General features: G+C 42.9%; 1 protein-coding gene across 7 annotated transcripts in view; it reads left to right on the top strand.

Moving 5' to 3' along the window:
- Positions 1–27,331, top strand: part of B3GLCT (beta 3-glucosyltransferase) — a 121,379-nt gene that overhangs the window by 10,617 nt on the left and 83,431 nt on the right. For 6 of the 7 annotated variants that reach the window (XR_002518279.1, XM_003913734.4, XM_017951082.3 and 3 more), the window contains exons 2-4: positions 4,634–4,683; positions 12,735–12,774; positions 19,463–19,572. Coding sequence is in view for 6 of the 7 variants with exons in the window: in XM_003913734.4 (XP_003913783.1) it covers positions 4,634–4,683; positions 12,735–12,774; positions 19,463–19,572 (200 nt within the window). In the remaining variant the exon portion in view is untranslated. Of the gene's footprint in view, positions 1–4,633; positions 4,684–12,734; positions 12,775–19,462; positions 19,573–24,549; positions 24,643–27,331 lie in introns of those variants that run through there. The other variant, XM_021929534.2, reaches the window with a different exon arrangement.

Here is a 27,331-nt window from a genome sequence, read left to right on the forward strand (position 1 = left end):
AAATTAATATGAAAGCAAACAGCTAACACTGAGCCTCAGGTAGCCACTCCTGTGTGCCCCTTTGGTTGGGGGCAGGATGGAGAAATCTTTCCCTCGCTCCTCCTTTTCTTTGTCACTCACTAGCCCAGACTCAAATTGCAGTATGCACTCTTGTTAGCATTGTTGAAGGTGACAGGCAATTTCCTACCTCCCTTGCTAATTTTTCTCACTTTGCTCATCTCTTTGCACCATTTCTCTTTCATTTCCATGAAACCAGGATTTTTATGGGTAAGAATTCTGTAAATGGTTAGTTATTTTAAGATTGGATTTATTAGTGGTATAGCATATTCTGTGCCTTCACAGTACATTTGGTTCCTTTTAATTTTTATTTATTTATATTTTGTTAAGAGGCAGGGTCTCTCTCTGTCACCCAGGCTGGAGTGAAGTGGCATGACCATAGTTTACTGCCGCCTTGAGCTTTTGGATACATGGAGTCCTCCCACTTCAGCCTCCCAAGTAGCTGGGACTACAGGCGTGCACTAGCAAGCCTGGCTAAGCTTTAATTTTTTTCTTTTTTTTTTGGAGAGATGGGGTCCCACCATCTTGCCCAGGATGGTCTTGTACTTTTGACCTCAAGTAATCCACCTGCCTCAGCCTCTCACAGTGCTAGAATTACAGGCATGTGCCACCACGTCCGGCCACATTTGGTTCTTTGATGATTTCTTTTGATTTATTTAGATTATAGAAATGTAAAGATAAAACCAGTTGGCAGCTGGGCATGGTGGCTCACGCCTGTAATCTCAGCACTTTGGGAGGCCGAGGTGGGCGGATCACCTGAGGTCAGAAGTTTGAGACCAGCCTGGCCAACATGGCAAAACCCCAGCTCTACTAAAAATACAAAAATTAACTGGGCGTAGGGCACGCGCCTGTAATCCCAGCTACCCAGGAGGCTAAGGTAGGAGAGAATCGCTTGAATGGAGGTGGAGGTTGCAATGAGCTGAGATAGTGCCACTGCACTCCAGTCTGAGCAACAGAATGAGACCTGTCTCAAAACAAAACAAAACAAAAAACAACTGGCATTTTTTTTAAGGATTATCTTGTTTTATGATTTGTTCCTACAACGGAAAGTAACTCTGATGCATTTTTTATGTCATTGTTTTAAATATTATAATTTGTGTCTATCATGGGAAAAAGGAATTTTAGATTTCACGACAGAGTGATGAGAAATGACAGGCTTTTTTGGTTTGGGTTTTTTTTTTTTTAAATGGATATTTTAACTCTAGGTCTATATTTTTGGACAGAGCTAGAATCTAGTTTAACTTAGCTCAGTTAAGCTTTGTCTGGCTAAAGGAATGGTGTGTCGATTACAACAAGCAGAATTTGTGGAATTTATTTGACGTATTGGCAATATCTTTCCTGTATGTAATTCCTACTTTAAAGTTACATCATCAAATAATATTAGCTGCTTACTTACAAAAGGTGATACATTAGTAATTTTAAGAACCAGTACCAAATAAAGATACCTTCCCTGCACTATATTCTACATTCTAAGGGCTAGGGACTTTTGTGTTCACATGCACTTCGTGGTCATATAGCTCAGTCTGGCCTTGCAAAAAAGTGAAGTAAAAGTAAACATGTGTTATTAGATGATGCTACTGGACCTGTTACATTAAGAAAGTTATTTTATTTGATAAAAGAAGAAATTCTAACCCCAGAGATATTTGACTGTCCTTGTTTGGAATTAGGAATTAATTGGGGAGGGGGAGATGGGTTTTTTTTAGACAGGGTCTCACTCTTGTCCAGGCTGGAGTACAGTGGCATGATTATAGCTCACTCCTGGGCTCAAAGGATCCTCCCGCCTTGTCTTCCTAAGTAGCTGGGATGACAGGCGTGCTCTAGTATAACTGGTTGTTGTTTTTTTTTTTAAGACGGCGTCTTGCTCTGTCGCCCAGGCTGGAGTGTGATGGTGTGATCTCTGCTCACTGCAACCCCCGTCTCCCAGGTTCCAGTGATTCTCCTGCCTCAGCCTCCTTAGTAGCTGGGGCTACAGGCACCTGCCACCATGCCTGGTGAATTTTTGTATTTTTAGTAGAGATGGGGTTTCACTATGTTGGCCAAGCTGGTCTCAAACTCCTGACGTCATGATCCCCCCGCCTCAGCCTCCCAAAGTGCTGGGATTACAGACATGGGCCACTATGCTCAGCCACATGTCTGGCTAATTTTTTTATTTTTTGTAGAGATAAGGCCTCCCTATGTTGCCCAGGCTGGTTTCAAGCTCCTGGGTTCAAGGGATCCTCCTGCCTTGGCCTCCCAAAGTGCTGGGATTACACAGATGTGAGTCACCACGCTCAGCGGGAGATGGATTTTTGAATCAAAGTCATGAATTAGTTTGATCACAGTTTTTGTATCTTGCAAGTTCTCAGAATATTCTATTTTCTGGAATTCTGTGGTGCTAAGATGTGTTAACATGTTGCAACCTCCCTGCATGATATTCCTTAAGTAATTCTGTTTTTGATATCTTCTGCAGGGTTTTAAATGTGCATATTAGCTTAGAAGTAAATAAAATAAAACCAAAAAGTTAAGTACCCAGAAGCAGAATTTAAATGGCTTTGCAATTAAATCTCTCCTTTCTTCTTAGAACTTGAAGTGATGATTGGGCTTTGTTTTTCATGTGTGTGTGTGTGTGTGTGTAAAGTGAGAAAATGCATTAGATCCTGTTGAAAATAAAGGTGAGAGGCACTAAGCTTCTTTGTTCTACTGGGTTGGCGCTGCCTAGTATAGGGAGCGGGCAGTCCTTATGTGATGTGACCCTAGGGTCCTCCAGAGTGAAGACTTTCACTCATTCATTTATTAAGTACATATTTATTGAGTTCCTTCTGTGTGCTAGCTGTGCTTTTGGTGTGGTGGCAAACAGTAGATAAAACTGTATTCCTGGTGGGGTAGTAGCCCAGGCCTGTAATCCTAGCACTTTGGGGTGCCGAGGTGGGCGGATTGCTTGAGCCCAGGAATTTGAGGCCAGCCTGAGTAACATGTTGAAACCTTGTCTCCACAAAAAACACAAAAATTAGCTGGGCATGGTGGCACATGCCTGTAGTCCCAGCTACTCGGGAGGCTGAGGTGGGAGGATCACTTGAGCCCAGGAATGAAGGTTGCAGTGAGCTGAGATTGTGCCATTGCAGTCTAGCCTGGGCAACAGAGTGAGACCCTGTCTCAAAAAACACAAAACAAACCCACCCCCACCCCCACCCAAACCCAGTATAACTGTATTCCTGCCCTTGTGGAGCTTATAATCAACTGACGTAAGATAAGTAATAAATAAATATATAGGTCAGTTGGTGATAAGTGCTCTGGAGAAGAGTAAAGCAGACTGAGGTGGATAAGGAGGGTGTGGAATTGGGGATTTATTATTTTATGTGAGATGGTCTCAGGGAGGCCTTGTATAATGTCTACTGTTACCTAAATTGTTCACATAGAGGTTCATATGGCTTAGATTTCAGTTTCACCCTGCCTTTTGAAATGTCATTCTGGAAATGGAAATGATGAAACCATGTTCGTCATTTGCTTCTTAGTGTGAAGATGTTTTAGATTCTTTCTTTTGAGCAAATGTTAATGCAATATTTGAGGCAATGGATGTCTGGGGGTGGGGATGGGGAGGAATTAGAAGGGATCCAAATGGGTGAAGTGGTCTCCTGCTTCTGAGTAGGGTCCCCTCTGCCACCAAGGAGCCCCTCTGCTGACACTCCTTGTACATTATTGTTCCATGGTGTCACTTCTCCCACTCTTTTAGTACATCATTGCCCTATGGCACTGCCTTTTACTCCTGTGAGTGCTAATTGGAGAAAGTGAACTCTGCAGTGCTTTCCTCTTAGCTGTTGAGGAGAAATGTGCTGTAAAATGAAGGGTACTATTTTTTGTTCTGTTAAGCTTCCTGTTTGGCTTGTCATTTTGCTTTATATTTTCAGAGTGTTACTGTCATGTTGTTGTTATTATTTTTAATGCAGAGCCTAAATGTGGCTCTAGGGATATCTTTGCCTATTATGGCTCTGACTCGAAACATTCATTCATTCTAAATGGAGAGTGATTTTAATTTCCCTCACTCTCCCAGCCCCATTGCTTTAGTAGGGTTCTGTTAGGGTTTAGTAGGTTCTGTGCTTGCTGGTAGCAGTATCTGCATCACACTTCTAACCTTGCAGCCCTTAGGAAAAAACTTGCTCTAAATTTAGCTCTGTTGCCTGCCAGGCTCTGGGAGTGATTTTGAGGGTGAGAATTTGTACTTCTTCCTCCTGGATTCTCAGGAATTCCCCTTTGCTTAAGAAGGCACCACACTTAAGGTTTCTAAGAAGTAGTATTTTGTACACATCTCTTTTATGGTTTATGTCTATAGACACAAATGGCATACACAGCTTTGAATTTGTCTGATGTACTATTTCTTTTGCTTGGTAGCCGAAGCGTGTTGGCTTCGTGTTGATGAATAATTTTAGGTCTGAGATGAAGAAAGCCAGTAATAACAAGTTTGCAGCAATGCAGCTGCTTAAAAATGAGCAAAATATGTCTTGTTAAAGTATCTTTTTTTATTATAAGCAAAACTGTTGGATATAAGAATTAACCTGAATTGCTAACTCTAATGTAAAAATGTTTCTTTTTTTTTTTCCAGCTTTTGGTTTGGCTTCTGAAGATACAAAGAAAGAGGTCAAGCAGTCTCAGGTACTAATCCCAATGATCAAATCTTTTCCTTCCAAGATTCCCTTGTATTTTCTCTAATGGGAACTGTAATCATTTCATTCTTCAATTGTTATCATTTTTATTGTTATATGAATTCATATACTGTTGGTCAACACATTTTGAATCCCTAACGCAACCTATAGATAGACTTGCTTTTTAAAAATCCTTTAATATTTAAGGCTGATCCACTTGGTTTTAAAGTTATTTTGAGAAAAAAGGTGTTTTGACATAGAGTTGTACATTTTAATAGTCTTGCTTGGATACCATAGTTTTCCCCAGTCTTACCAAATACTGTTTTTTATTTCTTTTTTGCAACCAAGTTTCACTCTGTCGCCCAGGCTGGAGTGCAGTGGCACAATCTCAGATCACTGCAACCTCTACTTCCTGGGTTCGAGTGATTCTCCTGCCTCAGCCTCCCCAGTAGCTGGGAATACAGGCGTGCGCCACCATGCCCGGCTAATTTTTGCATTTTTAGTAGACAGAGGGTTTCATCATGTTGCCCAGGCTGATCTCAAATTCCTGACCTCAGGTGATCCACCCACCTCAGCCTCCTAAAGTGCTGGGATTACAGGCATGAGCCACTGCACCCGGCCCAGTCTTAGCAAATATCTTAACCTTGGGTTTAATTATCTCAGTCTGTGAAAGGATTTTACTATGTCACAGAAACCTGATTAGTCTCACCTTGAAGGTGGCAGTGTGTGAGAGGGTGTGCTGGGGGCTGGGTGGGAGACCCCAAAGGTGACTCTACTACCAGACAGTCAGAACCAGAAAGCTAGGCCAGCGGACTCGCAGAGAGCAGGCAGTGCTTATCCCAATCTCGGAGCTGCTGCTTTTTAATCATTGGTTGTAGTCAGGGAACGGCTCTAAATGTTTATTAGTTGGGCTTTGCACTAGATCAGTTTAGCACATAAAAAAGAAAAACAGTAGTTTAAAATGTCAGTTGTTTTTGTCATATTAGTTAAAGCTCAGTTGACTCTATTTTTTACCCCACAATTGGTGTAAATGCGTTTTTTTAATAGTATGTTTCTTTTATCAACAGAGTATTTTAACTGTACTATGAGATTCTTACACAGGGGAAATGATAATACTAATTGCTTACGATTTTAAGACCTTTTATGATTAATAAAGCATGTCACACATATAATTTAATCTTCTCAATGATCCTGTTATTTGTTAAAGCAAATATTCCCATTTACAACAGAGAAAACTTAGCCTCAGAGAAGTTACCTGATTTGACCAAGGTCACATGATTTTTTTTTTTTTCTTTTCAACTTTTGTTTTAGGTCAAGGGGTACATGTGCAGGTTTGTTACAGGGGTAGATTGCATGTCACAGGGGTTTGATGGATAGATTATTTTGTCACCTAGGTAAGAAGCATAGTACCTGATAGGTAGTTTTTGGATCCTTGCTCTCCTCCCACCCTCCACTCTCAAATAGACCCCAGTGTCTATTGTTCCCTTATTTGTGTCCATGTGTACACTCTGTTTAGCTCCCACTTATAAGTGAGAACTTGTGGTTTTTCATTTTCTGTTTCTGCATTAATTGGGTTAGGCTAATGGCCTCCAGCTCCATGTTGCTGCGAAGTCCATGTTCTCATTCTTTTTTATGGTTGTGTAGTATTCCATGGTGTATCCATACCACATTTTCTGTATCCAGTCTACTGCTGATGGGCATCTAGGTTGATTCCATGTCTTTGCTATTGTGAATACTGCTGTGATGAACATATGTGTGCATGTGTCTTTATGGCAGAACAATTTATATTCCTTTGGGTATATACCCAATAATGAAATTCCTGAGTTGAATGGTAGTTTTATTTTATGTTCTTTGAAAAATCTCTTTCCACCGTGGCTGAACTAATTTACATTCCCACCAGCCATAAGTATTCCTTTTCTCTGCAACCTTGCCAGCTTGTGTTATTTTTTGGCTTTTTAATATTAATGGCCATTCTGATTAGTGTGAGATGGTATTTCATGTGGTTTTGATTTACATTTCCCTAATGATTAGTGACGTTGAGCATTTTTTTTCATATGCTTATTGGCTGCATGTATGTCTTCTTTTGAGAAGTGTCTGTTCGTGTCCTTTGCCCATTTTTAAAATGGGGTTGTTTGTTTTTTGCTTGTTGACTAGCTTACATTCCTTATAGATTCTGGATATTAGGCCTTTGTCAGATGCATAGTTTGCAAATATTTCCTTGCATTCTGTCAGTTGTCTGTTTACTCTGTTGATAATTTAGTTTGCTGTGGAGAACCTCTTTCTTTTAATTAGGCCCCACTGGTCAAATTTTGTTTTTCTCACAGTTGCTTTTGTAGTCCTCCTCATGAAGTCTTTGCACAGGCCAATGTCCAGATAGTATTTCCTATGTTTTCTTGTAGGGTTTTTATAGTTTTAGGTTTTACATTTAAGTCTTCAGTTCATCTTGAGTTGATTTTTGTGTGTGGTGTAAGGAAGGGGTCCAGTGTCAATCTTCTGTATATGGCTAGCCAATTATCCCAGCACCATTTATGGAATAGTGAGTCCTTTCCCCATTGCTTGTTTTTGTCAAAGATCAGATAGTCATAGGTGTGTGGCTTTATTTCTGGGTTCTCTAACCCGTTCCATTGGTCTATGTGTCTGTTTCTGTAGCACTACCATGCTGTTTGGTTACTGTAGCCTTGAAGTATAGTTTGAAGTTAGGTAATATGATGCTTCCAGCTTTGTTTCTTTGGCTTAGGATTGCTTTGGCTACTTGGGCTCTTTTTGGTTCCAAATGAATTTTAGAATTTTTTTTCTAATTCTGTGAAGAATTTCATTGGTAGTTTGATAGAAATAACATTGAATTTGTAAATTGCTTTGGGCAATATGGCCATTTTAACAATATTTATTCTTCCTATTCATGAACAAGGAATGTTTTTCCATTTGTTTTGTTGTCTCTGATTTTTTTCAGCAGTGTTTTGTAATGCTCATAGAGATCTTTTACTTCCCTGGTTAGCTGTATTCCTCGGTGTTTTATTCTTTTTTGTGGCTACTTTTTTTTTTTTTTTTTTTTTTTAGATGGGAGTCTCATTCTGTCACCCAGGCTAGCATGCAGTGGCATGATCTCAACTCACTACAACCTATGCCTCCCAGGTTCAAGCAATTTTCCTGCCTCAGCCTCCCGAGTAGCTGGGATTATAGGCGCCTGCCACCACATCTGACTAATTTTTGTATTTTTAGTAGAGATGGGGTTTCACTATGTATCCCAGGCTGGTCTCGAACTCCTGACCTCAAGTGATCCACCTGCCTCAGCCTTTCTCAAAGTGCTGGGATTACAGGTGTGAGCCACTGTGCCTGGCCTTTTTGTGGCTATTGTGAATGGGATTGCTTTCTTGATTTGCTGTCAGCGTGGATGTTATTTGTGTATGGAAATGCTACTGCTTTTTGTACATTGATTTTGTATCCTGAAACTTTGCTGAAGTTGATTAGATCTTTTCTAGGTATAGTATCTTACTGTCTGTGAAGAGAGATAGTTTGACTTCCTCTCTTCCTGTTTGGATGCCTTTTATTTCTTTATCTTGTCTGATTGCTCTGGCTAGACTTCCAATACTATATTGAATAGGAGTGGGGAGAGTGGGTATCCTTGTCTTGTTCCTTTTCTCAAGGGGAAAGCTTCCAGCTTTTGCCCATTCTGTATGATGTTGGCTATGGGTTTGTCATAGACAGCTTTTATTATTTTGAGGTATGTACCTTTGATGCCTAATTTGTTGAGAGTTTTTAACATGAAAGAATTTTATCAAAAGCCTTTTTTTTTTTTGCATCTATTCAGATGATCATGTGGTTTATGAAAAAGCCCCGATAGATTCATAGCCAAATTCTACCAGATGTGTGAAGAGCTGCTTCCAATCCTACTGAAACTCTCCCAAAAAATAGAGGAAGAAGGACTGCTCCCTAACTCATTCTGTGAGGCTAGTATCATTCTGATACCAAAACCTGGCAGAGACACAACAAAAAAAGAAAACGTCCAGTATCCCTGATGAACATAGTTGCAAAAATCTTCAACAAAAATGCTAGCAAACCAAATTTAGCAGCCCATCAAAAGCTAATCCACCACAGTTAAGTAGGCTTTATTCCTAGGAGGCAAGGTTGGTTCAACATACGCAAATCAATAAATGTGATTCATCACCTAAACACATGATTATTAAAAAGTAAAGTTAGAATCCAAATTTTCTGAATCCTTGAATATTTCTCACTTTACTGTTTTATATTACACAGCCCTATGCATTATGATGTGTGTATTTGGCAATAATGAGGATCATTGGTGACACATTTAAAGTGCTACCTAGTCCTGTGGTAGCACTCAAAGTTCTTGTGACTTTGAGTCCTGAATGACAGGCATAAGGCACTGGTCGTGAGAACCAAAGTGTTGAAGTTCTTTGTTTTGTGTTTTTTTTTTGAGACAGAGTCTTGCTCTGTTGCCCAGGCTGGAGTGCAGTGGCGCAATGTCGGCTCACTGCAAGCTCCGCCTCCTGGGTTCACGCCATTCTCCCGCCTCAGCCTCCTGAGTAGCTGGGACTACAGGCACCTACCATCACGCCCGGCTAATTTTTTTTTTTTTTTTAAGTAGAGATGGGATTTCATCGTGTTGGCCAGAATGTTCTCCATCTCCTGACCTCGTGATCTGCCTGCCTCGGCCTCCCAAAGTGCTGGGATTACAGGCATGAGCCACCACGCCTGGCCCAAAGTGTTGAAGTTCATGTCTTCTCCACCACTAGCCAGCTGTGGGACTTAGTGAACCTCGCTGTGCTCAGCCTCCTCATCTGTAAGATGGGGTAGTAGGACCTACCTCACAGGGCTGTTTTGGAGATTAAGTGTGCCTGTTTACAGCTTAGAACAATGCCAGGTCCTGTTTACATGTTTACCTGATAAGACAACAAATCCTATAAGCAGCCTTTTAAGAGGTTGCATAAGCCATCTTTCCTACCTGAACAAATCAAAGTAAAGAGGAACTGCTTTTGTCCGTTACATTTCTGTTGTAGAGGTAGTTGACTTCATATGAAGTGGTTGATGATAATGATGAAAAAAAGGTAGGTGCCAATAATTATTGAGCATTTGCTTTGTGCACACCCTGTGCTCAGCATTTTACTATCTTGTTCAACCTACAACACAATCTTGTGAAGTGGGTCTTGTCATTATTATTCCTATTCTGGTTGAAACAGGCCTGAGATAGTTGGTGGTACAGGCAGAATTAGAGCCCAGGGCCAACTGAGTGTGATCATGAACACATCTGATTATTTTATTCAGAATCTCTAGGGCACTGGTGGGAGATTCCATTTTACTCCCCTTCCCTTTAAAATATTCCATATCAAATTCTTTGAGGATGTCTTATCTTCTTTTAATGAAGGACTTATAAACTAAGCATTACATGTCTGGATTGCAAGTGTTCAAATCTATTGTGAGTTGAAAAATAAAACCTGTGTCAAAGGGTGACTTTAATATGCGTTTTCTTGACTAGCATAGGAGCTGTCTGTGGGGTAGAGATTAATAACAAATCTCTTTTGTATGTGAATAGCAATTCAGTTGACTTATAAAACCTTGACAGTGAGCACATTTTGATTGATACTGATAGCGTAAGAAACATGTGGCAGCAGAAATAATAAAACAAACCATGTGTTTCCTTCATCTTAGGAAGAACTAAGTCTTTTCACAAGGGAAGCTGGAGACAGAATTTTAATTGTTCTGTTAATTTAGTCTAATTTTCTTTCTCACAGGGGAAATTAGTCAAGACCATTTTGGTTCCATCTCAATTCACCTAATTCAACTGTTTCTTGCATATTTTATTTTTACAGTTTACAGATTGAACCCCTTGAAATGGCTAATCATTTCCTAGCTGTTGTGTCAGTCAACAGAGCTGCTGTGCTTAATAGCAAAGAGAAGGATGTATCATTTCGTTGCTTTTCTTTGATTTCACAAAGATAGCTATCTGATGGAAAGCCCAGCTGGTTTCGCAGCTTCAGTTGCTCAGTCTAGAACTGTAGCATTCTAACTTGTTGATAAAGGTGACTTTTGCTTTCTATATTATTTTTTAGCTCACTCTCAAAATCTGTTCACATCTAATGATGTGTATTTTCTACATTCTCCCGAGGAAGGCTGGGCAGGCGTTACCATGGTGGTGTGAGGAAGAGCACTGGGACCGAGTTAGGAGACCTGGGTTGCAATTCTGGTTCTGTGGCCAGAATGACTGGTGGACCTTGGGAAAATGATTTATCTTTTCTGAGCCTCTGTTGTCTCATTTGCAAAAGGGGATTGCTGGGTTGAATCATCTCCAGTGCTGTTTTTAGATCTAACAATTCTATTTTTCTAGGAGCCTCAGCTGGCAGCCAAAGCTGTGGCATCCAGAAGGCAGCTTGGCCTGGGGCAGGTGGCGGGTTGCCAGTGGAGCCAAATGGCTCCTCTGGAGCTGAGGCTGACGCCTTCCCTGAGGGCAGGTTGTCTTCCTGGTCAGGAGTGGCATTTAGAGTAAGTCTGCGCATGCTGACTTACGGTGATAGCCTGGCTTTGGTTCAGTGCATTCAGAGAACTGGATTGAGCTTTCCAGTCTTTTTAAGTAATTTCTTCCAGGTCTTCGTATTTTATCAGGATTAAGTTGGGTGTCACTTGATCCATCCTGAGAGTTAACAAATCAGCATATAACTCTAGGTTCTCCTCTACTCAGTGGCATTTCTAGTCTCGAGACAAAGATAATTTCAGAATATGCCACTAAAGGTGGTTGCTCCCCTGTGTTTAGCTCTCTCCTCCCCGAGTGTTCTCATGGTCCCTTTGGTATTCTTAGAGGATGTATCTCTGTGGATACATCTCTTGGCTTTTAAGCTGCTCCCAATTTTGTTGGTAAGGGCTCGCGACCACATTTCTTGTTGCAGTCATGAAGACAATTGGAGGATATTTGCCACCGTCCAATTGTCATAATTATAGCATATGGCAGTTGAAAGCAGGAAAGGGCAATTAGGGAGAAAATTCCTTCTTAGTCTGCAGAGAAGACAATGAAAATGGCAGATTTAGCTGCTGACGCTTTGCACTTTGCTAGAGAAATCTTTTGAGAGTTCCTCCCTTGATTTACACAGAGTCGAGGTCAGGTATTTCTCTGCCCACATCCAGATTTCTATGTCTGGGGCTCTCCAGCTCTTATAGTGCCCCTTCTGTGCTCCTGAATTTTTTTTTTTTTTTTTTTTTGAGATGGAGTCTAGCTCTGTCCTCCAGGCTGAAGTGCAGTGGCACGATCTCAGCTCACTGCAACCTCCGCCTCCCGGGTTCAAGCGATTCTCTTGCCTCAGCCTCCTGAGTAACTGGGACTACAGGCGCCCGCCATCATCCCCGGCTAATTTTTGTATTTTTCGTAGAGACAGGGTTTCACCGTATTGGCCAGGCTGGTCTCAAACTCCTGACCTTGCGATCTACCTGCCTCAGCCTCCCAAAGTGCCGGGGTTACAGGTGTGAGCCATTGCATCTGGCCTCTGTGCTCCCGAATTCTAGTGACTGCCATAGGCTGGCCTCCGAGGCCCTGTGCAGGCCCCTAGGACGACTACTCAGATAGGAGAGAACATTGTGGTAATATTCTGGAAGACAGTATGTCTGCACCCAAAAGATGATGAAGTACGGTAATTCGTGGAACTTATCTTTATGAGGAGCACCCTGCCAGAATCGAGACTATCCTCTGATATGTTCATAATGCTTTATGGTTTACAGAGCTTTAAAAATGAACCCTCCTGAGAATCTCATGAACCAGTTAAGTGGTCACTGCATCTTATACAGTAGGAAAGAGCTTCAGCTCAATCGACTTGCCCAAGATCGCATGAGAAGGGCACAGCCCAGCCTAAGAGGTCTGTCATGATGCAGAAGTACATCATTGCTCCGTGGTCCCTTAGGTTTCCGTCTCATTTCTTTAGGGAAGTGTTTCCAAGCCCCCGTTTTCAAATCTTCCTCCCATGCGCTGATACCCACCATGCACCATGCATGTTTACTCAGTGTATTGCTGGCTTCATTATGTACCGAGATTCATCTTTTTCTCTTTCATTTAAAATACAGGATTTGGAGAAAAGTGGTATATCAAGGAAAAATGACCTAGGTAAGTAATGATTTTTTTAACCTAAGAGTGTGTACTCAGGTGTATTTTGTATGAATTATATTGCCATGAAGTGATTTTTTTTTCCTGATTTTATTTATGGGGTAAATATTGTTGTCCAAATAGTCTGTCTTTAGCCCAGCCTAATGTTTGTTCTACTGAAGATGTGGGGCAAGCACTTCTCAGATGGACATGTTGGCATGTGGTGGACTTCTGTTTACTCAGTGAGATATGTTGTATTTAATTCCCTCTGGCATCATTCATTGAGCTTCTGATAAGGATAAAGCCCCATGCCTGGTGGGCTCTGTGGGGGAATGCAGAGAGGAAGGAGACGTGGTCTCTGTTATTAAGGACCCACACAGTGTGGGAGAAAAGGACAAACTGGCGTTTACGCGTGCCCCCCGGGAGTAGGCTCTCCACTCGCTGGCCTGCAGACACCTCCGTGCCTTTCAGGAGTCAGCTCACCAGTCACGTCTGCCAGACTCGTCCCAAGCCTCCTGGCCTGGAAGCTGTAAGCCCTTCCTTTGTAAGGCATTATACTTCTATCATAGCCCGTTCCTTATTTGTACTCCTTTTGAAACACCTACCCTGCCATATATTGTAAGTATCTTCAGGAATGTGACCATGGGTTAGACTTAAAACAAAAATTTCATCGGAAGCATGCCCAGTGTGTAAGGCCACACCTCTGTGTAGGGGTGAGTCTGTCCCTGAAGGGTATGAACTTTGTCAGTGTGTTTCCTCCCAGGGTAGGAAGAATGACCCAAGTCTGGAACTCAGTCAGCCAGGACCTGGACACCAGAAGCAGTGGAACCTCACAAGAGGCCCATGATGTCAGGGGGATGCGGTCCATGGGAGAAGCTTCCCTGCAGACACAGGTGGTTGGCTCACCTCTAGTTTCATGATGGATAAGCCTGGGTTCCAGGAAACAAGAAGGGAACGATATACTCTTCTTGCTTCCTCCCCACTATTTTCCATGGAGACCTGGAAGGCGAGCTCTAGATAAGAGGGAAAAGGATAAAGGAAAGGGTTCCTTTCTAGGCCTTCTCTTCCTGGGCCTGGGTTCTGAGGGGTACAGAAGTGCAGGAGAGCCTGCCCTGCCCCCGCGTGGAAGTGGGAGAATGACCTGTTTTGGGGAGGCGTATCTAGGGCCCACAGGGGACTGTGTTGGGGTCTGTGGGGTCTGACAGCAGCTGTATTTAAGGAACCACATCAATTTGTTGCTTTTTCTTCTCTGTATTATCACACCCTGTATGGTGTAGCCACACCTTTCCATGTGGAGATTCTCTTTCCTGCTACCAACTCTGGTGGCTTTGAGCATTTATTTGTAGTTGATGGGAGCAGATGAGTCTCTGGTTATTAAATGAATTAATGATGCAAGTCTGGAACATGGGCTTGAAACTACAAAGGGGAAGTTACCTTGGACAAGTAAATTTATATTCTTGCAATTGCACATGGCAAGTCGAGCGAAACCTGACTTGGTATCAGTTCATCTGAAAAAGACCCAGGGGGCTTCTTTGTCACAAGCTTTGTGTGAGCCTACAAGACCAGGAGGCTACTAAAGATCCTGTGCAGGTGCAGCGACAACAGTAGATTCAGGGCACCGAGAGCATGGCTCACAGTCAGAGCTGGGAGATAGCCTCCACGCACGGGACGCTGTTTCTCCTGCTTGCTGCCTGATTGATAGATTCACTAGTGTATGATTATTCTCACCAAGTAAACATAATTGGAGTGGCGCTTTGTGCATGTGTGTTTTCGGGTGTGTGTGTATGCATGCATATTTATCCCTCAGCGTTAAATCATAAGGCTGCTTGTTACTCAGCTTTTATCAGAAGAACATCATGTTGGTTTCTCATCAGAAAAACACCAGCATGATGAAACCCATTTTTCTAGGTAATTTCTGACCAGGAAGATGAGCATTTTACAGTAGAATGCTTTGCCCATGGTAGGTGCTCAGCAACTGAAGACATGGAGAGCATTTGGTTTCTTCCGGCTTTCAAAGAAGAATCATTGCTCTCCAGCATCCGTTTTCTATTCTAACTATCTCTCTGCCCTGCTGCCTTTCCTGAGCACTCTCTGCCACTCACCATTGGCATTGGCATTGCATTGGCCCTTTAGGTATCCTTGACTAATTTCTTTATCTTCCCCTTCTAGCCTGTCGCTCTGATTATTACTGTCAGGCACTTAGTGTGTGGCCCGTTTATTGCCCATTCCTGGAGGAGAAACAGTGACGATCCATTTTGAGTTGTGACAGTGTTTGCCGAAGGCAGATTGCAGTGAGTTTAAAGAAGTACAGCCAAGATGATAAGGAAATCGTGGAATTGTCTTATTTAGCTCTGTTGACTGGGCAGCAGGAGCTTAAGAGTCAGGTGTTTGGATGGCATACACAAAGAAGACAGCTACCAAGATAAGCTCTGGGATCTGGACTCAGCCAGAATGTGATTCAGTGAAGGGATCGCTTAGGCTGTATGTCAGAAAATATTTCTTGGTACTGGTGTGAAGAACGGAGGAATTTAAACACATAAGCTGTTTTCAGCACCAAACTGTACTAACTATACTAACCTAGTTCTTTTCTGGATTGGGTTGGGGCTGAGTAGCATGTCAGTGAACTTTTGGCATTCATTGTGATCAGGGTCACAGGAACTCCCCTCCCCTTTAGCCTTGTCCTCGATGTTAACCCCCTTGCATCCTGTTCCTTGGCCATACCTAACCGTTAGTATTTTCTGGCCCTAAATTTGATTCTCTGTCCCAAACTTTCGCCACTCCCTCTGTGGGGAGGGTCTTTCCACACCTTTTTTTCCCCATCTTTGGGAGAGTGTCCTCCTTCCCTCCTTTGGGAAGGCTCCGCTGCCTAGGACCCCATTTCGCTCCTGAGGCCCTTCCCCCATTTGAAAGTATTAATCTAGGCCGGGCGCGGTGGCTCAATCCTGTAACCCCAGCACTTTGGGAGGCCGAGACGGGCGGATCATGAGGTCAGGAGATTGAGACCATCCTGGCTAACACGGTGAAACCCCGTCTCTACTAAAAAATACAAAAAATTAGCCGGGCGAGGTGGCAGGCGCCTGTAGTCCCAGCTACTCGGGAGGCTGAGGCAGGAGAATGGTGTGAACCCGGGAGGCGGAGCTTGCAGTGAGCTGAGATCTCACCACTGCACTCCAGCCTGGGTGACAGAGTGAGAGTCCATCTCAAAAAAAAAAGAAAGAAAGTATTAATCTAGAGCCCAAGCCTGTCAGCATGGTATATAAATCCCTCATGATTTGACTTAACGGATCTGCCTCCCTTTCTAACTGTATCACCTACTGTACCCTGCCCCGCTCCTTTTCTCAGAAATGCCTGACAGACATGGTCGTTCCCTCAGGGATACTGCAGAGAAAACCCAGGCTGTGGGCTCTGTGGTGATCGATCCCACTGATCTGCTACCCTGTGTGTGTGTGTCTGCTGCTTTTTAAAGGAAACTCAGGACATACCTCCTCCCGGAAGCTCACCTTGCACTCGCCCCCGGTCCTCTGGACTCCAGTCCCCTGTGCTCAGTTAGCTCTGGCTTTCCACTTACTGCTTTGTGTTATAATGGCCTGCCTCTGAACGAGGCTCAGACACTCCAGGGCTGCGACTGGGCTCACTCATTCTTGTATCACAGAGCTCTACACTGAGGAGGTACTCAGAAGACGTTTGCTGAATGAATGAATGAAGCGTGCATGATTGAAGTGTAGGAGAAAGGGAGAGGCCAGCATGATTTCTTAGTAGCTATGTTAAAAAGAGGACAGATACAACTGACAGGACATGACCTAGGTATGGATGGGAAGAATTTGCTTTTTAATCTTCTTGCAAATCGTCTTCCCTGCGTGGAAGTGCTGTTGTCTTCATGAGAAGACAGTGGGAGCTTTGCTGAGCTGGTAGAAGTGGCAGGAGTTGGTTACTGTGATGAATGGTGAGTGAAGGATTAAACTTTTTTTTTTTTTTTAGAGATGTAGTCTTGCTATGTTGCTCAGGCTGACATCAAACTCATGGGCCCGAGCAATCCTTCCATTTCAGCTTCCCAAGTAGCTGAGAGTTCAGGTCCTTGCCACCATGCCCAGCCAGGATTAACCTTTTGATAGAGAAATCTGCTCTGTAAAAAATGTATTATGAAATAATTTGAACATGTAAGAAGTTATAAAGAGAATAATATAATGAACATTTATGTATTATATGTTCATTAGGTTAAGAAATAAAACATCACCTAGATTAAGAAATTAAATACCATTAACACAGCTGAAACCTTTTAACCATTATCCTGATATGGTATTTATCATACTCATGTAATCTTTTATACCTTCACTTACTATGTGTGTATATGTTTGGTATATATACATTTTAGTATATTTATGTTTATATTGTTGCAAACTGTTGATTTGTATATTCTTTTGCAGCTTGCTTTTTTCAGCGTTATAACTATGGGATTTATCTGCCATATCCATCTGGATTGATACATGTAGTACTGGTTAATTTTTATTGCTGCGTAGTATTCCAGTTAATATATCTTGTTAGTGGATATTTTTGTTGCTTTCCGTATTTTGTTTTACACAGTGCCACTGTAAGCACTTTTGTCATATATCCTTTTGCACACATCTGAGTTTCTCAAGGATGATTAATAAGAGTGGAATTTCTGAATCACTGGGAATGTGCATCCTTTTTATTAAATTTTAGAAAAATTACACTCTGAGGCTTATTTACTGCATTCTTAACAAGAAGAAATCTTTATAACTCCTCTTTAGATGTGTCAGTTTATATTAATGTTTCAGATGTAGTACATCCAAGATAAGAATTCAGTTGAAACTGAAGACACCTGTTTAAGTCTTACCCATGTGTCCAGCATATAAAGCTGAGAAGCTGGTTTAAAATAGAGACAGGTATATGGAATGTTCCTATTTATATAAACTCCTAAAGGAAAGGAATTAGGTCATATTCAGTAGGCTGTTCAGCGTTTCCTTTTACATATTTCATTGAGTTTTAACCAAAGAGCATTTTAGATTATTTTTAGAATCTAGATGGCTACACTATAGAACTATCTGTTGTGTGAATATTTGAGCAAGTGAATAAATGAATGGAGCTATAGAATAGAACATAAGAACCATCAAATAGAATGGAATAAAATTAAAATCAAATTAGGGTCTCTGAGCTGAGGTGTTAAAGAGAAATATTCTTGGTGGGGGAGAGCTTCCTTCCCAGCTCTCCCAAGGAACCAACCAATTTAATATATTTATGTTTATATTGTTGCGAACTATTGATTTTTATAGTTACTATATATTATATATTTATGTATTTATATATATATATATATATAAAATATAGTTAGTACAAGCAACAACCCCGCATGGCTTCGCTGACTATCTGGCTGAATGCTACAATTTATGTGGCACCTTCTTCTGCCAGCATTCCTGTCTGGTGGCAGGGTGCTGACACAATCACTGTTTTATCCATTTCTTTGTTATAGGCTCAGAACCTGGGGAGGCCTAACGTGTTTCTCTGGGGTGCAGCCTTGCTACCGCCGTTGGCAAGCCCTCTCATGGTCTTTGTGGGCAGGACATACTCGGGTTTCCTTCCTGCTCGCCGTTGTAAAAAGCTGGCTGCCTGCAGGTGCATCTGTAGCAGGCTGGTGAATACTGGCAGCATGGGGTGTTGTAGATGGTCTTTCTGCAGACTTCGTGCTAAAGCCCTGTTGCTGAGGAATTGCTGTGGCCGATTTCCTGGAGATAACACCTAATCCTGGCTAGGTGCCTTATGAGGTAGGGTAGGGATTATTGAGTTACTTATTTGCAAACCGTTGTGAACTCTTGGGAGATGGGCAGTTACTGTTGAGTGTCATCTTAAAGGGCCATTCAGAACATTCTTGAGGTAGTGTGGTAGTGAGCTAGGACTACATAACAAAGTACCACAAAACGTGGCTTAGTACAAGCAAGAGAAATGTATTGTCTCACAGTACTGGAGGTTGGAAGTCTGACATCAAGTTGTGGCCAGAGTTGGTTCCTTTGGAGAGCTGGGAAGGAAGGAGCTGTTCCAGGCCTCTCTCTTTGGCTTGTAGATGGCCATTTTCTCTGTGTGTCTCATACCATCTTCCTTCTGTGTGTGTCATTTATGTGTCCAAATTTCTCCTTTTTCTAAGGAGACTGGTTATATTGGATTAAGGCTCACCCTGATGACCTCGCTTTAACTTGATTACCTCTGTAAAGACCCGATTCTAAATGAAGTCACATTCTGAGGTATTGGGGGTTAGGACTTAAAAAATATGAACTTTGGAGGACATGTTTCAACTCATAACAGGTAGCAGCACAGTGTAGGATTATGTGGGAATCGTTAAAAGCTACTTGTGAACGTTAGATTTTCAGCTACTAGGAAGGTTAGCGTTCTAGATGTTTTCACACATTTGCAGTCATTCTTTCTGACAGATGCGAGAGCACATTCTCAGTTTGGTGCCATAGACTGGGTCCGGTACAGTCAGCTTATTTGCTTGCTAACTTGTAGGAAGAAAGTTTGGCAAACAGTTTAAAAAGAGGGAAAATTTTGTCTCTAGAATTACGTACAAATTGATTTTTTTCCCCTTAAGAGTTTATTGCCTGAAGGTTTGCCTTGTAGCTATTTTTTCACTTGTTTTCAAGTTTGTTTTAATAATTGTATAAAAAGAAATACCTGAAAACTAAATTTTTTTTTGTTCTAGACTTAAAAGAAATTGTGTTCGTCATCCAGAGTCAAAGTAATTCTTTTCATGCAAAGAGAGCAGAACAGTTAAAAAAAAGCATCTTAAAGCAGGCTGCAGACCTTACACAGGTACGTAGCAATGGCTGGGGGGCTGCCAGTTACAGATTTCTTGATTACCTTGATGTTTTCCAAAACACTGGATCTGTGGAGAATCGGTTTTTATTTAGACGAGAATAACTCCTCTGGCTCATTTTGCTTACTTAATATTGAGTATTTGTTGTTGAAAATATTTTGGTCAGCTGGGCGTGGTGGCTCACGCCTGTAATCCCAGCACTGTGGGAGGCCAAGGTGGGTGGATCCCTTGACGTCAGGCGTTCGAGACCAGCCTGGCCAACATGGCGAAACCCCGTCTCTACTAAAAATACGAAAATTAGCAAGGCACGGTGACGCATGTCTGTAATCCCAGCTACTCGGGAGGCTGAGGCAGAAGAATCGCGTGAACCCAGGAGGCAGAAGTTGCAGTGAGCCAAGATACAACACTGCACTGCAGCCTGGGTGACAGAGTGGTACTCTGTCTCAAAAAAAAGAAAGAAAATGTTTTGGTTAATTCCTAATGCACAAATTATCATATTCTGAATTATTTTTTTTGTGTGTGTGTGTGTGTATAAATATATATATATAAATTTAAGAGAACTATATAATTGTGTGGGGCAACTGTGGATTTGTCACGAAGTATGATAAAAGCAAGTAGAAGAAATAACTTTTTAAAGGCAAGGCTTAAAATAGAGATAATTAACGTTCAAAATTTTGGTAACAAGTCCTAAGGCAATTTTCATGTTGGAATAACATTTTCATTAATCTTAGTGCAGTGCTTCCTCTATGAGTCTCTTAATCTGCTTTTTTAATTGGATGTCATTAATTTAACTTTTGATTTGATTTATAATGTAATATTCCAGAAGGATTATGGAGAGAAAAATCTACTCATGTAGGTACATTTTAATAACATTTAAAATAGGCATGAACAGAATATAAAGCTGCTCTGAATAATGCTGGAGGTTTGGAGTGAGGGCGGATCTACCTTATGCTGCCCTATAGGTGCTTTCCTTCTTTAGCTAAGTAAGTCCATCCAGACCTCTGCACTATGTTGTGATGGCCTTCAAGACTGAAGTGCTTGCCTGTAGTTAAATGCTATCCCTTTGTTCTCCCAGGAAAGAACTCTTTGACAGGAGACATATGTGGCTGACAGATTGCTTTCTTTCTCTTCATGGGTACTGGAAAATAAAGGGTCAGAAATGTCAGTGGAAACATAAACAGCCTTGACAGTATTCAAGGCAAGGAACTGCTGGGAATAGGGTTTATTATGCTTAATCTCTAAATGTTTTATATATAAATGTATCGAACTGTCCTGTGTCCCTGCAAGGCCAGGTTCTCTGGGCTGCTGTGCTTGAAACATCATGCTTTCTCAAAGGAGAGGAAAGTAATACATGCTATAGATAGATTGTTTTTCAGTAGTCAGAGATAGGAGCAGCTTGATAAGTTAAAAATTTTTCTTTTTTGGCTGGGCGCGGTGGCTCATGCCTATAATCCCAGCACTTTGGGAGGCCGAGGTGGGTGGATCATGAGGTCGAGAGATTGAGACCATCCTGGCCAACATGGTGAAACCCTGTCTCTACTAGAAATATAAAAATTAGCTGGGTGTGGTGGTGTGCGCCTGTAGTCCCAGCTGCTCAGGAGACTGAGGCAGGAGAATCACTTGAACCCAGGAAACAGAGGTTGCAGTGAACTAAGATAGCACCACTGCACCTCCAGCCTGGTGACAGAGCAAAATTCTGTCTCAAAAAAAAAAAAAAAAATTTTTTTTTTCTTTTTTTTGGAAACCTAACTTTTGGAGGTTTTCTCCTACTAAACCTTCATGGATTGTATTAGAGAAGCAGACATGCAGCAACCTTGACTAGCTGGCCTCTTCCGTCTGCTCTGCTGGAGGCACTAGTGGGGTAGCCAAGTGCAGGCCGCTGCAGGGGGGAGGAGGAGCCAGAAGCCCAGCTAATCCATCCCTCAGGTGGGTCCAGGGAAGCTCTAACTGGATTTTGCTCAGTCAGACCTTGGCAATTACCCCAAACTGTGTGATCAGTGATGACATCAGAACCACAGTTAGGCATCCCTTGTTCATATGAATTAAGAGCACACTTTTCCCTACGTCACCTGCATATGCTGCCGCTCCCAGCAGTACCTTTCGTTTTGCAGATACAGATTTGTGTTTTTTAGATTATGTATCTTCCCCAGTAGTCCTTGACATTGATATGGATAGCGATGCCCCTTGCCATCTAAGCCTAGTTGATTGCATATGCCCCTATACTTCCTCTACTGTTCATCTACTCTTATTTTTGGCCAATTTTACTTCTGTGCAAATGGACATTCATTGCTGGCTTTCTACCTGTCTTTCCGCTTCTGTTCTTCTGGGAAGAGTAGTTTTCAGAGCACCATCGAGCAGGGCAGTGTTCCTGGGACTTGGTTTACAGTGGGGATAAGGCATGTGGGTATGTTTTGGTGGGAAGCAATAGAAATGATAAAGTATTCCTCCTTCTCCTCTTCCCCTTAGGAAAAATGAGAGTTGGCAGGATGCTGCTGGGGGCTGGATATGCCTGCTTCTTTGAGAGGCTCTGGGGCTCTGCAAAGGATAGGGCCCAGGTACAAGAGCACCGAATGCTTAAAACTGACTCTAGGCTCTGGGGAGGATGGTTAGAGGTTCCTGTGTAAGCTGAACTTGGCAGTTGTATATAGGAATGGAGAATGTGTGTTATAGTTCTCTTTGGTGTCTGTCAGGGTTGAGGCAAGACGGTAGGCAGCTGAGCAGGTGTGGATCCAGCAGAGCAGAAGGAACCTCCATTGCTTGTTACCTTGTGCCAGGATAGTTGCACCAGAGCTTGTTAACTGAAGTCCCTGTCTCTGGATCCCAGCTTCATCTTCTACCGCTCACCCCCTGGCACTTTATTTGCCGGTAACTTCAAACTTGGTATGGTTCTAGGATCACTTGCCATATTAGTGCATCCTTGCATTGCTATAAAGAAATACTTGAGACTGGGCCATTTATAAAGAAAAGAGGTTCAATTGGCTCATGGTTCCACAGGCTGTACAGGAAACATGACAGCTTCTGGGGAGGCCTCAGGAAACTTTCAATCATGGCACAAGGTGAAGGGGAAGCAGGCACATCTTATGTGGCTGGAGCAGGAGGGAGAGAGAGGGGAGGTGCTACACACTTTTAAGCAACCACATCTCTCAATAACTCACTCTCCTCATGACAACACCAAGGGGGATGATGTTAAACCATGAGAAACTGCCCCCATGATCCGGTCACCTCCCTCCAGGCCCTGCTTCCAACGCTGGGAATTACAATTCCACATGAGATTTGGGTGGGGACACAGATTCAGACCACATCACCTGCTATGCCCCTGTGGCTTTGTGTATTGTAGATCCCGTCTTCTTGTCAAGCCTATGTATCCCCATAAAGGTATTCTGTGCACCATCTTGACCCGCCGTGCTAAGCTACTTCCTTTTTGGTTCCACTTTTGTATCTTGGACAAAATTCTGTTGTATACTTTTTACCTGTCTCTTTTACAAATTTTGAGAGCAGAGAATAGACTATGTCTTCTGAGTTGATTCTTCAGAACCAAGCATTGAATCCTTGAAATTCATGATCTTTTCTTTCCCAGAGTTACTTTCTTCTCTACTGTAATAGAAGTTTCCTTATATTTCTCCTACATACAGTATGGACCTTCACCCGTACGTACACAAGCATGCACACACATGCTGTATTAAATCATAAGTTCTTTGAAGGCAGACACTTCTTTGGATCCTTCCATAACACCTTGAACATAGTAGGTATTCACCATATGGCAACTGAATTGACTCTAAGAAATTTATCAAATGAAAATGAAAATTTAAGTAACTTATGTATTTTATTCCTATTAACTCTTAAATGGATAATGGCCAACCTCCCTCTTATTAAATATAGTAGCTATTTACTTCTCTCAGTGAAACCACAGAGTTTAGGAATAAGAGTAGAAAAAAAATTAGGTATGAGCTGGTGCTAGAAAAATATGATCTTATGAATAATTAAATCTTTTGGAGATAATATGAAAAAGAACCAGAAGATACACTTGACTACTTTAACACAGACAACATAATAGTGACTTAAAGAAGATGGAAATCCTTCAGTATTGAAACAAAATTGAAAAAAAAAAGAAGATGGAAGATGTACTTCTCCCCACCCAACAGTCCAGTCGGTGGGGGCCTGGGGAGGCAGCTCTGCTCCGGGTTCCTCTGTCCTGTTACTTGGATGAAGTGTCTTGTCCTGCTTGGTTGAAACTGACCTACATTCTGCATTACAGCGTGTGGAGGCCAAGCTGCTTCCTTTTAAGGATTTTGTACCTTGCAATTGTATATGTTGTGTCCCTTTATGTACCTATGTCCAGGGTATATCATGTGGGTTACACCTGGGCTGGGAAGTGTAATGTCTGGTTGGGTGGTCCTGGATTCAGCTAGAACTCAAGGGGTTCTAATCTTTAGAAGGGAAAGGGAGCATGGATACAGAGGGACAAATCAACGTCTCTGCCAAAGTCAGGATTTTGTTTCCATATCAAGGACTCACTTAGTCTGCGGAATTTATTTATTAACCTCTCATTCATTCTTTTCCTATTTGAAGACATACTATGGGCAAAGTACTGGGAATACAAAGATCAACAAGACATAATCTTGGTTCTTGAAGAATGCACAGTCCCAGAGAGGAGAAGGGCCATCAGCAGGCAGTTTTTCTTTTTTTTCTTTTTCTTTTTTTTGCTCTGTCACCCAGGCTGGAGTGCAGTGGTGTGATCTCGGCTCACTGCAAGCTCTTCCTCCTGGGTTCACACCATTCTCCTGCCTCAGCCTCCCGAGTAACTGGGACTACAGGCACCCGCTACCATGCCCGGCTAATTTTTTTTTTTTTTTTTTTGTATTTTTAGTAGAGATGGGGTTTCACCGTGTTAGCCAGGACGGTCTTGATCTCCTGACCTCGTGATCCACCCACCTCGGCCTCCCAAAGTGCTGGGATTACAGGCATGAGCCACTGTGCCCGGCCAACCAGGCAGTTTTCAAGCAAGGTGGAAGGGCAGTGATAGAAGGGTATACGTGGAACACGAAGGAGGGCCGGCCCCTACCATGGTGAGGTGGGGCAGGGGAGCTGAGGAGGGAATGTGATGCTCAAGGAGGGATTTCTGAAAGTGCTGAGCCTGGAACTGAGCCTACCTATTAGGCACTAGCTAGGTTGAGGCTGAGGCGGGAGGGGAGGGCTTTCTGGGTAAGGAGGACAGCAGGTAAGGTGGCCAGATGAGAGGCGGAAGCACAGATGTGTGTGCCCTAATGCTGTCCTGGGGTCAGCAGATGGGGGGTGGCAGTGTGGGCCACAGGCCTGGAAAGTCAGGAGGGAACATGGTCACATAGAATTGTTTATCCTCTGGGGAGCCAGACTTTTCTGGGGGCTTCTCTGAAGACTCTCCTGGTATTCTGAGGTGTATCTCTGGTATACAAGGTGGTTAGCGTCTCTCGTCTCTGGCAATACATGTAGCAGTGACCCTGGTCACTATTACAATTAAAAGTGCCCCTTGGTTGAGGATTACTACCAGCGAGTGCCATTAGGGAGTAGGCCTGGTAGAGTTTGTGTTTTAAAACCATCCTCTGGTGGCCTTAGGGGGAATGGCATTAAGAGAGCCAGGACTGGGCGAGGAACCTCATTCTAAGGCCGTGGGACTAGTCTTGGACCATGCTGCTCAGGGCGGGTTGCAGACTGCTGTGTGCCTTCCACCACAGCAGTTTGAGAAGCCCTGGGCTGGGGACAGGGCCATGGATCTGGCCAGGGGGCGCGTAGGGGTGCTGCAGGGCCAGAATGGTGGGAGATGGACCCAGGCTGGAGAGAATGTCAGGGACCTCCCAGCTGGGACTCAGATGAGGTGGGGCTGCTGAGTGAGACTGAGGAAGGTTCTCTGGTTTAGAGGGTGATGATGACTTCGGGTGTCATATCTGAAGTGAGCGTGTGAGCAGCTGGAGGCTGGATATTTGTTTTACGCTCAGGAGAAAGATTTGGCCAGAAGATGGTAGATTTGAGAGTCAGCAACATACGTAGGTAGTGGCTGGAAGCTTGAAGGTGCTGCTTCCAGGGGAAGCCAAGGGCCCTGGGGGAAGACCAGTGTCTAGGGGCTGGGCAGAGTCAGAGCAGACTGAAGGGCCATACGAAGGGATACAGAGAGGTGGGGTGGTTTGGGATGCTGGGGACCTGAGGACCGGCCCATCAAATTACCATCAGTAATGCGACATTCTCCGGAGAGGCCTCAGAGAGACCAGTCTCAGACTGCCTGACTAATCAGGATGGTGGCCTGTGCACTGACCTCAGGATGCATCCCACTCAGTGTGCTTTGTTGTTGCTGGCACTGCCGCTGTTGTTATTTGTTTTTAATTGTGATAAAAAACACATAAAATTTACATCTTAAGTGTACAACTCAGCAGTGTTAAGTGGAATCATGTTGTGCAACAGATCTCCAGCACTTTTTTATCTTGTGAAACTAAAATCTGTACCCATTGAACAACATTCAATGCTCCCCATTCCTCCCTCCCCCAGCCCCTGGCTACCACCATTCTACTTGCTGTTTCTGTGAATTTGATTTTTCCAGATCTCTCAAAGAGTGGAGTCCTAGGGTATTTGTCCTTTTGTGACTGGCTTCTGTCACTTACTAATGTCTTCAGGGTTTATGACAGACTCTGTGTTGTTGTAGGTAACCTCAGTCCACTGTGATGGACATTTTCATCTGTAGACACCTATTTCCTCGGATGCTCATTTGGCGTTTCACGTATGCATCCCCAAGGTATACTGTGTCCTTCAGTGTATCTGTTCTGCCTGCAGACTCCAGAGGGAGGTGGGACCTGTTCCCTACTCCTCTTTGCATCCCCCATAGCATGTAGTGGATTGCCAGCCACACACAGCATTAGAAACTGTATTTCCATTGATTCGTTGTCCTTAGCTTTTGAAGCTTAGGAAATAGCTACGTTTCTTTAAAGTATTTGACTTTTTAGTGCTTTATTCTCTGCATCTATTTAGCTTCATAACACTTATGCTTAGTTTTTATTGTCCTTTATTTGCAATTTTCTGTTTAGGCAACCTGTTGAGTAGCGGACTTAGATTGCCACTAGGTGGCAACATTGGTTTTACATTTAAAGGCACATAATTAACCAATATCGTTAAGCAATGCACCCCCCTCACCCCCAGCATTTAATTTCTGTGATAGTAAGTAGAGCCTAGACTAAAGCAATAAGGAAGCTTCCCTTTAATTATAAGATAGTCTGTTATTGTTGTGAAATTTTTTGCTTGGATGAAGACAGCTAAGAGCACCAAAGTAGGTATGACAAAACTTTAATTTGCTCACAAGATCCAGAGTGAGCTTTTAGAGCTTAGGTAATTTCATTTTTGGATTAACAAGTCTTTTGGAAGTTGAACTGTCCAGAAAGATTTTAGGGTTTGCAATTATACTTGATTCTGGATCATTTTTTCTTCTACAGAGTTTTTTTTTTATGGCACATATGTGATTAAAAGTTGACTTTATGGCTGGGCGCGGTGGCTCAAGCCTGTAATCCCAGCATTTTGGGAGGCCGAGACGGGCGGATCACGAGGTCAGGAGATCGAGACTAGCCTGGCTAACACGGTGAAACCCTGTCTCTACTAAAAAAATACAAAAAACTAGCCGGGCGAGGTGGCGGGCGCCTGTAGTCCCAGCTACTGGGGAGGCTGAGGCAGGAGAATGGCATAGACCCGGGAGGCGGAGCTTGCAGTGAGCTGAGATCCGGCCACTGCACTCCAGCCTGG

The sequence above is a fragment of the Papio anubis genome, chromosome 15 (genome assembly GCF_008728515.1).
Source record: "Papio anubis isolate 15944 chromosome 15, Panubis1.0, whole genome shotgun sequence".
Classification (NCBI taxonomy): domain Eukaryota; kingdom Metazoa; phylum Chordata; class Mammalia; order Primates; family Cercopithecidae; genus Papio; species Papio anubis.